The sequence below is a fragment of the Cenococcum geophilum genome (assembly GCF_001692895.1).
Source record: "Cenococcum geophilum 1.58 unplaced genomic scaffold K441scaffold_20, whole genome shotgun sequence".
NCBI lineage: Eukaryota > Fungi > Ascomycota > Dothideomycetes > Gloniales > Gloniaceae > Cenococcum > Cenococcum geophilum.
Window position 1 is genome coordinate 1,447,428 of NW_027137578.1, and position 15,175 is coordinate 1,462,602.

A 15,175-nucleotide genomic window follows, 5' to 3' on the forward strand; every position below is an offset into this window, starting at 1 on the left:
CACCAAAAATAAAATCGAATTCGACCAATTTGAAGCTTACCACCTATATAGCAGCAACGAAGCCTTTGGTAAGCCCGAATACTGCCTAGTTAGGTAGTATTCACTAATTATATAGTGTTGTAAGCCTAATTTTACCGTTCCTTACCGCCGCCGTTATGTACCCACGTGCTCCCGCCCATATTGTCCAAAGTATCAAGAGCGACTACTTTGGCTATATATCACCTAAAAATATCGTTACTAGGCACCCAGAAGTAGCCAGAACTACGGTGTATTTGATTTGCAAGAACCTAAAAGAGCACAGAGCTGCGTATCTAATTTTACACGCGGAGCTTCCACCAATTAGCAGGCGTCGATTAATTACACCTACTATAGAGGATGACATTGTTAAGCTACTTATGCGGGCGCCTACCTACTATCTTGATGAAATACGACACTAGATCCTTATAAATCACAATATATGGATATCAGAATCAACTGTCTGTCATACAATTAAGCGTACGGAGTTTACCCGAAAGGTTACTCAGCGAGTTACTAGCCAGCGCGACGAAGGAAAGCGCTTACAGTACTATCTTAATATAGCAGCTTTTACTAAGGACCAGCTGGTATATGTAGACGAAAGCGCCGCAAACGAAAGGACCTTATTAAGGAAGTACGGCTTTGCACCAAGAGGCCTACCAGCAATCGACGTACAGCTACTCAGGAGCAGCACCCGCTAGAGTATACTACCAGCGCTTACTATCACGGGCTACCTAAATGGGACGCTTATTGTTCAAGGCTCAGTTACCGGCGACATCTTCNTACGGTGGCTTAGGGAGGTAGTTCTTCCTCAGTGTACACCTTTTCCAGGGCCCCGATCAGTTATAGTAATGGATAACTGCCGTACGCACCACGTCGCGGTAAGCATAATTTAGTCTCTATAGAGCTTTACCNAATTATACTTAGGGCGTCCTTGAAGCTTGTAATGAGTTTAAAGTCCTTCTTCTATACCTCCCCCCCTACTCACCCGATTATAATCCAATTGAGCCGTCTTTCCACTTGTTAAAGCAGTGGCAACGCCGCNATGCCTCTATATCGCCTATATATGGAGAGGATCGATATACGGAGAAGTTTGAAGCCTTCTTATTTGCATNAGTAAGGGAGTTTGGCCATNGAGTTGATTGGCGGGCACTCTTTCGGCAGGCAGGTGTTCGTACAAATAACGAAGTGTAGGCAAAGCCTATAGGGGGCCGTTTGGTAGTATTATAAGAGGCAATATCTAGTGGGCTGCTGGGGGGGGCTGATCCGCCAAAGGCTTTACCACCTTCTGTACTAACGCTTTGCCGTTATTCTAACTTTTAGATATTTAAGATTTAAGCTTATTTAAGTTCTGTGATACTTTATTAGAGCGTAATATAGGCATGGTGGCTTATTCTAGGTGGTAAGCTGTAAATTGGTCGAATTTGATTTTATTTTTGGTGGGCGCCAAGCCATAGAAAAATCCGGGTTGATCTGCAAGCGAGAATACTAGAGGACTTCGCGGATAATATACACTTACTACCTAATAGCACGGCGGGTTATGTCTTAGCTTATCTTAGCTAATACTACAGGATTAGTTCTAGGCTTAGTAATAGGATTACTAATTTCGTTCCTTATAGTATTAGGCTAAGTCTTAACTAAGGTTGTCTTTATAGCTTATATAACTCCGTATTAGTTAAAAATGTTAGGGGGGTTTTAGAGAGCCGCGCTTAATCTAGTAGGGTAGTAGTAGGCTGCAAGCCATCGTGTTCTTAACTATTAATTATAACTATAGGAGACCTTCTAGCTGCTTAAATACCGGCTCTTGGTTTAATAATAGCGACTTAACGCGTTAATGACGCGTAGCTAGGGGTGTTTAATACGTGTCCTCTTAGAACACGCGGAATAGGGGTGGGAGATTATCTAGGCCTTTCTAGGCGAGGTAAAGAGGGAGCTTTAAACGAATGAAGTCCCCCCTAGGTAGGTAAGCTTAGTATAATATTACGGCTTAAATAAATGCCTTTAAACCGAAGCTTAAACGAATGCTATATTATAAAGATACTAAGCTAAGAAGCAGAAGAAGGTTGAGGAAAGGTCTATATATATAAGCTAAGTCTCTAAGCGAGCCCCTAACTAGGCTGCATGTAGACGTCGTAGGGGTAGTGCTCTAGCGCCGTCACAGTATATAGGATTAAGTGGTGTTAAGGTCTATAGGGTTATATATAGGGCTTTTTAGTTTTAGAGATAGATCGCGCTTTAGGGTATATACTAGTTTTATAAAGTTTTAAACACAAGGTATAGTTAGCTTTAAGAAATGAGTTTATTTATTATATTAAAGGTCCTTATTAATTTATTAGTATATTATAGCAAATTTAGGTAAGTCCTTTAGTAGTTCTCTACCTACTAACTATACTTTAATTTTATTTAAGATAGCTTAACGGAAAGCAGTAACTCTAGCGGCTTTATTTTAATCTAGTTTACTAATAAGGTCTAAAAATTCTAAAAAAAAGCTAGTAAAGTCTTGGTTCCGTTATTATAGGGTTTTAAGTTTAGTAATAGCTATATATTTATAGCTGGCGTTATTATACATTTATTCTAATAGAGAGATAAAGATTTTAAAATTAATAAAGGTGTTATTATAGAAGAATGGGTCTATAGTTTATATAGCGTTTTTACTTAAATAAGATATTCTATAGCTAATCTTGCTAGCTTTAATAGGGTATTTATTGGGAATATAGGCAAGTTGCCGTTACATGCGGCAAGTTGCCGTCACGTGTCGCCGCGGCACTAGTGTGGCGATGAGCCTTAAGCTCCTCGCCCCCCCCTAAAGAAGAATTAAGAAGAACAATCATTATACTATCTACGAACCGTAGCTACGTGATATCCCCTTGTGTAACCAACAGTATTAGTTATAGTTTATTAAAAGTTTAAAACGGAGCTTAGTTATAAAGGGATATAGGTTATTTTAATTTTTATTAAATATTAGAGGGTTAGGGAGCTTTTTAGATTTTATAGTAGGTACTAGGTCCGTTATAGGTATAGGTTAAGCTACTATTACTAGTTTAGGGTTTATATATAGTTATTTTAATTTTATTTATAGGTGTTGCTATTAGGGTCTCTAATATAAGTGCTTTAAAGTTACGGAGTTTTTTTATAAATTACTCCTATTAATTGCTAGTGCTAAGCTTCTAATATCGCTTGCTGTTAGGCTAAAGCATCCGTAAAGAACTGTTATATTATAGTTAACTATTCCCTAATAAGGGCTATAATGTTTGGAGTTAACATAGGGGGTTTAAGTTTATTTACTATTTTAATAGTAGTTATTTTAATATAACGTAATATAAGGGCGCGAAGAGACTTTAGGGAAGATTTAAAGGAATAATATAAATTTTATCTAAATTTAAGGATATATAGCTCTCGCTAAGAACAAAACATTACGTAAAGAAGAGAAAGGAATAATAAGAGAGTTATATATTAAATAGTTAGGGGTCTTAGTGGTTAATACGTACGCATATACGTACGCGGTCTTTGACTAACTTTAGTAGAATTTAATTGATCTAGTAGAACTTGGTAGAAGTTAATTAAGCTAGTAGAATTTAGCAGAATTTGGTTAAAGCGTTAGAATTTATCTGTTAAGTATTTCACTAAGACATCCCTACTATAACTGGCTAGTCCCGTTACAATTTGTAATAAATATAATCTTTAAGCCTAGCCTAAGTAGGACGCCTTAGTTACTATAGTAGATCCTTACCTAGCGGTAATTAAGGCGCCTTAATTTTACTACTACTTCTAAATTAAGCAAAAGCTCTATATAGGGTGAGTCTCCCCTTAGGAAACCTTATCTCTATATATATTAATTAGAGTCTATATAATAAAGCTCTAAATTACGAGTTTGGGCCGGCTCGTATACGCGGACGGCTCGTGCACGGTTTCTTGGCCAAATGCCCCACCAAATTTAAGGCTCTAGAAATCGCTACACCACGTCAAATTGCATCAAATTTTAGTGTTGAACTTGGCTTAATTAGGAGATTTAAATTGGCTATTAAATATAGTCCCCTAAGTAAGCTAGAGCTTAGCGTTGGCGCTAAGGCCTCAGAGCTCTTGGTAAGGGGGCTCTTATTTACATCTAATATCTCACTTAAATCCTCACCTTCTACTACCTCTCTATGTTTGGATTGAGTCTTCCGTAATATGCGAAGCCTCTTAGCTTCTTCTTTAAGTTAGCGATTAACCTCATGTGCCTCCTTTACTGCCTACTTTTTAAACCATTAAGCCTCCGCTTCCGCCGCCCGCCAGATCTTATTTTATACCCGCTGCTCCTTCCGCATTTCTACTATACGCCTCTTCTTATCCTTTTAGATTTGCCGTTAAAGCTTTTACTCAGCTTTAAGAGCTTATTCTTAGTATTTAGCTTACTTTTACTTAGCTTAAAGCTCTTAGGCTTACCAAATCTTCCTAGGGCTATAAAAAGTAGCCTTACCCTAATCTAGAGGAGTAAGTTAGGTAAATAAAGGCTTACCCTAATAACACTTCTTTTTCTTATTATATATAGCTTCATTAAGCCCATTAACGCGATACTTAAAAATCTTATTCTCGGCTATAAAATTTACCATTATATTATCCAGAAGCCGTGCGCGCTTATTATACTTATTAGTAACCACCTCTTTAAAAAGCCTCCGCGCCTTTCGCCAATCATCTAGTATTAGGTGCAAGCGTATTAACTTACCTAAGGAAGGCCGGCTAGGCTTAAAGGGGTAGAGGCCTGTCCTCTGCCACCCGCTCTTAACGTTAGATGTAGTAAAAGCCTTTCTAAAAGCGGGCCAAAATAGCCGGAAGAAGTCTCTTTTAGTAAGAGAGTAGAGGCCTTAGCTTTTGTAAAGAAATAGATCTAACTCCTAGCTATAATATATCGCAAACGGCGAGAAAAGAGAGATGTCTAAGGGTTAAAGTCTATAAGTTAAATGAGGTAGGTATACTGCTATAAGTATATAGTAGTTATTATAGTAGTTTAGGAACTTTATATTTACATAAGAGCCGTGCCTATTAAGAATTAGAAGCCTTTAATCTCTTCTATTTTAGGCCTTTACCTTTATCTCCTTATTAAAGATAGTATCTAGCTAGGTATATTTAGAGTTATTATTTATCTAGCTAGTAGGTAATAAGCTAAAGAAGTAAGGGTATTAATCTGGGTCGTAATCTTAAAGCTAGGTGTTTTATATATTGCTAGTAACTGCCTAGTAAATAAGGCCTAGTAAGAGAGTCATTCTATCTATATAAATTATTGCTAAAATAGTAATCCACTCTCTGTTCCTTAAATTATATTCTTAAGTTGTCCTAATTTAAATGCAGACTTAGAAAACACCTGCTTGGCCTTTATAAGTATACTAATAAGGAAGTCTTTCTCATCCATATTATATGTATTTTACCGCTTAATCCCATATTCCTTAATCTTTTAGCCTAAAAGTAAAAAGTAGAGGCTAAAGTAATAAGCTAATTTAGCTTATTTGCGTACATTGTCCACAGGAATAAGGTAGTAGCTCTTTAAAGAGGCACTGTTTTTTTAATCCAGTGCGAAGCCCAGTGAGATCCAGGTGGTTTTCCAGCAATCTCTTACGCAAAACTTCGTACCATAGCAACTGTAGGAGGTAGGCCACGGTTGCTAAGCTCATTTATATAAGCTATAAGGTTTAGATTGTTGTTAGGTAAGAAAAGATTAAGAGTCGTAGCTATCTGCCTTTGTGCCCGTAATATTGCGATGGCGGCGCGAGAGGGTAGATCGATCTACACCATACTCCTTTGCGGTTTGAGTGTAATTAGGCTTTAATTGTAAGTCTAAAGCAGCAAGAGCGGCCTCAATTGAGTCCATGGTTGTAGAGTTATGATACTTTTAATATTCGCGAATTTTGGATTTTGGTGTGCACGAGGTGGGACCGTGCACGAGGTGGCCTAAATGCTTAAAGCTTTGTAAACTCGGGTCAAAAATTTCGTTAGGGGGTACTAACGATCCGCATGTTAATCCGGGCTATCCTTGGAGAGGATTATTATCCGCCTGACTAGAGAAGATGGTTTATCCTCCGTAAGCCTGTAGTGCTGTGCGAGCGCTCCGCTCGGACCACTTGAGGCTTGGTTTGGTAGCGCCCAAACGCACACCCTTGAATGTCGACCCCCACACTTTCACAAAAGCTGAGAGATCAAGGGATTTATTGAGTATGCGGCACAGGTACCTCTTGGTGTTCCAAAATATTGCCCTACATATCTAGCTATGTTAAAAAATAACATTCGGACCTACCAGTTGGTGCTGCTGTTCGTTGTAAGCAGCATTCCGTTAGAAACCCATATCAAACGATTCGAAGATCCACAGCTTGAATGCCCTTGAACCAAGAGAAGTCGGTGATCCATGTCAAACCAACCCGCATATATATTCCGTCTCGTTGATCCAACGGATACAATACAAGCCCATAAGCTTGCGCCGACTGCCCTCCCTTTTCCATCTCGGCCTTGGCGACATTAGGCACTCCTTCAGTGAGCACAGGACAGCACCACACCTCAGAAAGTGCGGCTCTACTCTTGTTGTCAGGGTAGTAGTATCCCACAACTCGCTGTTCCTGTAGGTCAAAGAGCGCTACTTCATCTGAATCCTTCGCGATTGCATAGAAGATGTTTTCGCCTTCGATGCCTTTGGGGTGGGCCCGCTTCAAGAGCCCTGTGAACTTCAATATTCCATCAGAAAGCTCGCCATAGGAACCTAATGCGGGCGTAGATGCTGTCAAAGTGACGTCCTTAATAGTGATTACCGGAGTTGCGTCTGCTTGAAGGTATATCTGACGGACAATGAAGGAACAAGCTCCGCTCAATGAAGCCCATGACCAACTTGGTGCCCGGTAACATCTCATATCATCTTTCGCTTTCGTTGAATCCGGTGCCGACCACAATAGTCCGCGGTGGAGATCCCGTTGCCACAGCCCTGCTATATAAGTATCGCCTATAACTTTACCTAAGCCGGCTGCCAGAGAAGATATCGCAGGAAAGATGTCGGATGGCTTCGTGAGATTACATCTTCCATAAAGCATAATAAGATCGTACCAAGCATTGTATATATCCGCGAGTTTGGAGTTGGCACTGAGAGTGTCAGTAGTTTGGGGCTGTGTTCCAAAATTTCCAGGATTTCCAGGACTTCCGAGATAATTGAAACCAGTTATTGCCTCTTGGACCATACTGTCGCCGTACTCAGACTGCTTGCGCCTGGGGAATCCTTCCGGAGCTCGTTCTGAAGCCTCTTCTGTTGGACATCGCCAGCTTAGTTGAATATCAGAAAATTGCAGTATGCGTCGAGACAGTAAACGCTCCTGCAGGACCCAAGCACGCTGCCACAGTGGTAGCCTGTGAAAGTTTACTGTGTCTCTTGCTGTATCCCATGAGGTTGTGGGTCTCAAAAACTGTCTTTGCCCGGATATCCTTACATTTTCGGGAAATTGTATGCGCACTCGGCAAGGGGATAGTTCGAGCGGATCTCTTCTCGCAACGCAGCCTCCGCTACCACCAATAGCCCACACGGCGGCAATCGTGAACAAGGAATTCCCATAGTATTCTCCCATTCTCGCCGACTCGGCAGCCCAATCCTCAGGAGAGTCCTGGATGATACACAAGGAATCAATCCAGAGGTACTGCACGCTCATATTCCTAGTCACAGTTACAGCGTCACGGAAAGTCTGCGTTAGACTTTTCATTGAGATATGACGATGGTGCTGGAAGAGTCCTCCACGTTCGTTGCCTGCTTACATAAGCAGATTCCCTTTGGTTCCTTTTTGGACGACGTCCGTAAGCAACCACCTATGACTCCGTAGGTATAGGCCTATATAAGGGGGCCTATATACGTCGTAGATAGATTCCATAGATTCATTCATTCTTTATCCTCAGATCCAGTTCATCAAGATACTAGTCAGTCGATCATTCAACGTTAATTTTGTTGTAGTGATAACGGGTCCGCTTCCCCAAACATGACTAAGTGTGATATACGGACTAAAACTTCCTTTACCGTAGAGTAACCGAATGCTATCATGGGTATCTGATGCAACATCCAGCACACGGGTCGGGAGTGGAGCAAGTGGATTTGTAGATATTGTGCATGCCACGTGCGATTTCAAACAGCGGTTCAACCAGATCATGGCAAGCTTCACGTTATCATCATTGCCAGTGCTAAACGCTACCTTCGCTGCCTTTTCGTCTAACAGCGTGGTCATAGAAGCTGTCGCGTATCAGTAATTCTACCTCAGTAGCAGAAGGCGGAAAAATTGCTAACTGTTGTATCCAACATAATCAAGCGGTATCTTGACGTCCCTTCCCGGCGTCCTCGCAACAGCTATGATATCCTTCACATTCCACTCTTCTCCCGCTCTCCTGTAGACTCTGAGCTCGATGCTCCCTTGAAGCCGCTCCCCACTGATCCTGCCTAATTCTCGCAGTATCATCGTACACAAGTGACAACCATCGATTGCTGAGACCCTTAGACAATTAATGGTTGGATGGTGTCCGTAAGCGTAGTATTCCGCACTCTTGTGGGGGCCGTCCCAGTCGTCAAGAGTCTCCCATGTAACGTATCCAGGGTCAGGATCTAGGACTAGATTATACTTCATAAAGTCAATTTTCTGACAGAGGCTGCAGAGCATTTTGGATTAAAGATATAGGAAGCAATAACGATAAGGGCATGGGGAGCTGGAAGTTTGATGTCCATATAAGGCTGAAGAAAGCCTCGCTCACTGGACTAACTGCAAGCGAAATATTTTCGATAGGCTTATGACGCTGAAGATTTTCCCCAGGAAGCGAGACATCACCTACCACCAGATGCATTTGTATTAATAATAAAACCAACAATGCCTTTATATTAAATCTAAATAGGCCAAATTAAAGCGATTACGCTTCTTATTATAAAAGAAAACGGCTTAGAAGTTTCCGAGTACGTTTATAGGCAAACTTTTGCCCCTAATATTAACTAATTAGATTGTAACGAAGCCTAATAGGAAATACTACGATGGACTTATTAACGGGCTAGGTATATAGATAAATAAAAGTTATAGGCCTTAGTGTGGAGTAAGCGCCTAATAGATTAACTCCGGTTAATTCTAAGATATACTATAAAGAGAAAACTATCTAGGTAGGGACTATAGTCCTTTAAATATATTATATACCGTATTCTATATACTCCTTATATAATATATATAATATTACCTAATATTATATAACCTATAGGGTCTATACTTTTAGAGGTTATACCTACTATATTGTTAGCGACTCAGTTAATTAAGGCACGAGTACGGCAAGAGGGACGCGTAAGCCTATATAATTGGTAGTCTATAAACGAGGATCTAAAGCTAGAAAAAGGAAAGGAAACAGAGGGCGGCGCCGCTCAACGTTATATACAATCCTCTGGTCACGTGATGGCAATTGTCTAAAACTGTCTGCTATTGTCCGCCACAATCCACCAGTTTCCACTAGTTTCTACTAGTTTCCGCCAGCGCCGTAACATTACCCCCCCTCTAAAAAAGCCTGCCCTCAGGCTTTATATATCCATATTATGTCCATAGGGTATTCTTATCTTTATACTTAATAGGCAGCTTATTATCTTTACTATTCTAGGACTTTATCTATTTATTAAAGTACTTTAGGGGTCCGAGTTTATTAGGGTAACGGCTATAAAACTCCTAAAGCTTATAGGGACTCTCTATAAAGTTCTATATAGGGTACTAAATAGGGTCTAGGTTATATCCTTTCTAACTAATATAATACTTTAGCGTTCCCCTTACAAGCTTACAGGCTAGTATTTCTTTAATTTCCTATTTATTGTTATTATTAACTTAAATTAGCAGGGGAGGTTTATTCTTTTATCTAGGTAATAGGTTATTTACAGCTTTCTATAGCTTATTTAGGGAGAAAATAGAGTAAACCTTAATTAAATTTAGGAGCTTTACTTTATATAAGTTGCCTATTTTTTTTAAAAACCTTATATAGTTCTACTATCTAATAGTCTAGCTTATAGCTAGGTCGTTCCGTCTTTTAGTTCTTTATTATAACCTAGACTATATCTCCTATAATAAAGTTAAGCTCTTACCTATACTTATTCGCCTACTATTATATTAATTTTTAGGCCTTTTCTAGATTTATATGGGCTATCGTCTAGGCTTCTTCTAAGCGCTTAGCGTACTGCCGTACTTCCTTATAAGATAGTTTTTCGCGTATGGTTTAGGGTCCTTTTAGTCTTTCCTAGTCAAAGCTTATACGGGGTAAGTAGCCTATTTCTAGTTAAATAGGGGCAAATCCTGTAGAGTTATAGGGTAGGGTCGCTTAGGCATAGTTTATTAGGGGTAGTAGTTTAGCCTAGTTATCTTAAAAGTAATTAATAAAGGGTCGAAGTCTCTAATTTAAGTATTAATTTATAATTTCCGTCTAACTATTTATCTAGGGGTGGTATACTATAAAAAGCTTTAGCTTAATACCTAAGATTTAGGTAAACTTATTCTAAAAAGCTAATATAAATTACGGCCTATAATTAGATATAATAGTATCTAGTAGTCTATAGATTTGGTAGACGTAGTAAATATATAGTTAAGCCGCTTCTTTAGCATTAATATTCTTATAATATAGAATTAGGAACAGGCGCTTACTAAAGCGGTTAATTAGAATTGTGACTATATTATATCTATAACGGTCTATAGGTAGCTTATAGAAGTCTATAGAGATATACTACTAAGGGCGTTCTAGTATTAGAAGTGGTTTTAATAGTCCTAGGGTCTTATTTCATGGGATTATAAATCTATAGTAGCTATCGCAGTTCTATATATAACGGTTAATATCTATAACTATTCCGGGCCAGTAGTAGCGGTCACTAATAATCTTATAGGTCTTATTTTTTTCTAGAATAAACTGTAGAGACCTAGGTATAAGCTTTAGTAATAAGCTAAGTCTATAAGTTCTATTCTTTAGCTACTGCTAGCTGTTCCTAGTACTTAAGTAGTCCGTTTTAAAGGACTATAGGCTAATAACGTTCCTTACTTTTTTACGGTACTCCTATAGAGAGGGGGTTATTTAGTTAACCTATAGTAGTTTATTAATAAGGTTAAGTTTAGAGAAGTTAATAGAATATATCTTGGCGCCTAAGGAGTCTATACTTAGTTCTGCCCATATTTAGGGGTTAAGGTGTTTTGGTTATAGTAGTATCTAGGTCTTATTTACACTTTATAAAAGCGTGCACACAGTTTATAGCGTCTAGTCTATATATAATTAAGAAGTTAAACTAAGATAGGATATCTACCTAGCATACCTACTGGGCTGTAAGGGCCTTAGTTATTATAAAGTATTCTAGGGCCTTATAATCTAAAACTACCTTAATAGGCTTAGGGGTCCCCTCTAGCTAGCATTTTTTTTTATTATAGATGTAGTAGTTTAGCTTAGTATCTATTATAGTCTTTAAATAGTATATAATAGGGTGCTATTCTCCGTCCAGTTGCTTCTAAAAAAATATTAGCTATTATACTATCTAAGGTATTAGTTTCTAGTATTAAGGGCTATTTTAAGTCAAAATAGGCAAGTAGGGGAGCCGATACTAGCCGTTTCTTAAGCTTATTAAAGGCCCACCTATATATAGCATTAAAGTAAAAGGGTTAGTCTTTTTTAGTAAGACGGTTGAAAGGCTAGGCAATCTTACTATAGTTCTTAATAAAGCGTTAGTAGAAGTTACAAAAACCTAAAAATAATTATACCCCCTTTATAGTCTATAGGGGCGCCTACTAGTTAATTGCGGCCGTTTTCTTTAGGTTGGTTTTAATTCCGTCTATACTAATAATAAACCCTAAGTACTTTATACGCTTAACGCTAAACTCTAACTTCTTAATATTAACCTAGAGGCTAGCCTTATAGAGCCGTTATAGGACTTTATAGACGTGCTCCTTATATTCTAGCTTATTTTTAAAGTAGATTATAATATTATCTAAATAGGCCGTATAGAAGTTATTAAGGTAGTTAAAGCGTATATTATTTATATACCGCTAGTACGTAGCTAGTCCGTTAGTTAGTCTAAAAGGGAATACCTTATATTTATATATTCCGTAATAGGTCTAAAATATAGTAAAATCCTTAGACCTAGGGTTTATTTTAATTTAGTAAAAGGCCTAGTGGATATTAAGCTTTATAAAGACCTTAGCTTTACTTATTTAGGCTAAAGTCTTATTAAATAAGGATAGCAGATAGCGGTCCTTGCAGGTTATATTATTTAGCTTATAATAGTTAATATAGAAGTAGAGTTCTCTATTTAGCTTTGAATAAAGAGAATAGGCAAGGCAAAAGGGGCTTAGCTAGGCTTACTAAAGCCCTTATTTAGGTTATTAATAAGATACTACCTTATAGCCTATAATTTAGTAATAAACTGCTTATAAAGGGGGCTAAAGCTAAGGGTATTTTTCTTACCTTACTTAATCTCGATCTTATAGTTATATAGTTAATAAGGTAGAAGTATATTAGACATTACTTTAGAGAATATATCCTTAAATTTCTAGTATTAATAGGGTAGCTTTTATTCTACTAGTTCCTTGTCTATAAGCTTGCTTTCTTATCTACTAAGCTTACTTTTTTTCCCTTAATTATTTAATTAATTTATATAAGCTAGTTATAAAGGCAACGGTATTAGGCTAAACTAAGTTCTAGTAAAATTCTACGGCACTAATATAGTAAATATTAACTAGGGGGAGGTCCGCTAGTTTCTTTACGGATATCTATTAGGTTATATTTTACGGTATAAGGTTTATAGTCTTCCTTAGCTTACTTTCCATTTTCTATAAATTATCTTTCCTATTTATTAGTTTAGTATAGCGTCTAATATTTCTAGCTTTCCTTTATAGCTATATAGGGCCTAAGTCCTCTATAGTTAACTTAGCTAGGTTACTACTAGCTTCCTAAGTCTTTAATGCGGGTAGTGTAATATAGCTAGTTTAGGGGCGGTATAGTATACGGATCTATTATAGGTTAAGCTATATATCTTTCTTAAAAGCCTAGTCTTTACATATAGTATCTACCTAGTAAATAGTATTAATCTAAAGCCGTATAAGGTTTTCTATTATAATACTAATTTCTTTTATAAAAGAAGGGGTTAAGGGTAGAGTTTTAGGTTAGATAAGCCGCCTACTCCGTGTTACGGCACTAGCAGAACTTAGCAGAACTACGCACCGGCAAGTTGCCACAGATTGCCGCATATTGCGATTACGTGACGCGAAGATCTTATAAAACATCGAATGGCGCTGCTCTTTTTCTCCTTTCCTTTCCCTAGCTTTAGATTCTTGTTTATAGACAATCCAATTATACAGGCTTACGCGACCCTTTTGCCGTGCTTATATCTCGATTAACTAAGTCGCTAATATTATCTAAAGCTTACTCTACTCTTTCTTCCTAAGAAGGAACTTAAATATATCTATAAGACTACAAATAGGACAAGAATACAGAATAGGACCCTAAGGATATCACTAGGACTATAAGGACAGGACCTAAAAGAAAAGAATAGAACCCTAAGAAAAGGACCTATAAGACATACACAGACTAGAACCCCTAAAGAAATTACCTAGAATTACCTAACACCCCTACTACTATATTACGAACTACAGCAGTAGGTAAAGCAGCTATAGGACCCTTAAATACTTTAGATAAAGAAACAATTAACGTTTTAACCCCCTAAGCGGAGCTTGCGGCTGCTAATACCGAAATTAAATAACTGCGAGAGCTGCTTAAAGCTAGAGATACCCCTATATCTAATAATAAGTCATTATTAAACAACTAAAGACTTGCTATAGTCCTTTAGGCCCTATTTTAGCGCCTTAGTGGACCTACCGAGGCCTATATAGTATTAAGGCGGTTAGTAAAGGTTGCGGATCCCCTGCTACTTATAGACGGAACCGACCCTATATTTAATAATTGGAAGCTTTAATTATAGGATAAGCTTAAAGTTAATATAGACCACTTCCCTAACGCCCAAGCCAAAATGGCTTATATTTTCGGCTATATAGGCGGAGACGCCTAAACGCATTTACGCCCGCGATATACTAAAGACTTAGTAAACCCCTTTATCTCTAAAGAAGAAATAATTAAATACTTGTTTTTTATTTATAAAGACCCTTTTAAAGTATAGAACGCCCGCCTTAGCTATAAAAGCCTAAATATAAAAACAATGGAGACCTTTTCGGCCTTCTAAACCCGCTTTCTACACCTAGCCAGATAGGCCTAGATCCCCTAGGCAGACCTAATACTAGACCTCTTTAATAAGCTTACCCTAGACCTATAGTGGGCCGTATTACTAGCTTATACTACAGTATAGACGTTAAAGGAACTTATAAACTATTGCCTAGCTATTAACTAAGGCCTCCGTTAAATTAAGGTATATACTAACTAGCTAAAAACTAGAAACCTTATAAACTAGGCCGCAAGTACTGCAAGTATAGCCTATAGTACCCTAGCACGATTAGTAACTCCTATAATTAACCCAATAGCTAGCTGCGCAGCTACCCCTACTGCGGGCTTAGTATACACCCAGCCTATATATAGCGACCCCCGTATATAGGCCCTTAGCAATTAAGGAGCTTACTTCTTATACGGTTAAATAGGCTACCCTATAAGGAACTACCTAATAAAGGTAAAGATAAACGAGGTCCTATTAATTTAAGAGGATAGTACGGAGCCGGAAAAAGAGGAATTTTAGAGGAAGACTCCTCTCTAGGGTTAAAAGGGATTAATATATTATATATTAATCTAGGTCGGCTAATTAGTAGAAGAAGCTGCACTATCCCTTATACTGTATTTCGTAATAGATATTAAGTTTTAACCTTTACTTTAGCTAACTTAGGAGCAAATGTCTTTACCTTAATTAATATAAAGTGCGCTATAAAACTAGCTAACTTTTTAAATATACCCCTTAAAGAACTACCTAAAGTAGTTCCTATTCGCGGTTATAACGGATAGATAGAACTACCTATTATAACTATCTTACGGATCTACCTCCGCGTTAACGGATAAAGGTAGTATAATATCCCCTTCTTTATTACGGACCTTAGAAGCTATAATATAATCTTAAGGAGAAAATAGCTAGCCTATTTAGGCTTATAGCTTAATATATAGAATAGGCAGCTTATCTGGCCCGAAACTATACCCC

General features: G+C 38.0%; 1 protein-coding gene across 1 annotated transcript; it reads right to left on the reverse strand.

The window, feature by feature from the left end:
- Positions 1–6,917: 6,917 nt before the first annotated feature.
- K441DRAFT_559873 (HET-domain-containing protein) lies at positions 6,918–8,234 on the reverse strand (the record flags this gene model as incomplete). Its single annotated transcript, XM_067643475.1, has 3 exons — positions 6,918–7,113; positions 7,228–7,750; positions 7,931–8,234. Coding segments are annotated over 3 exons (1,023 nt in total), but the record flags the coding sequence as incomplete, so codon positions are not given.
- Positions 8,235–15,175: the final 6,941 nt, after the last annotated feature.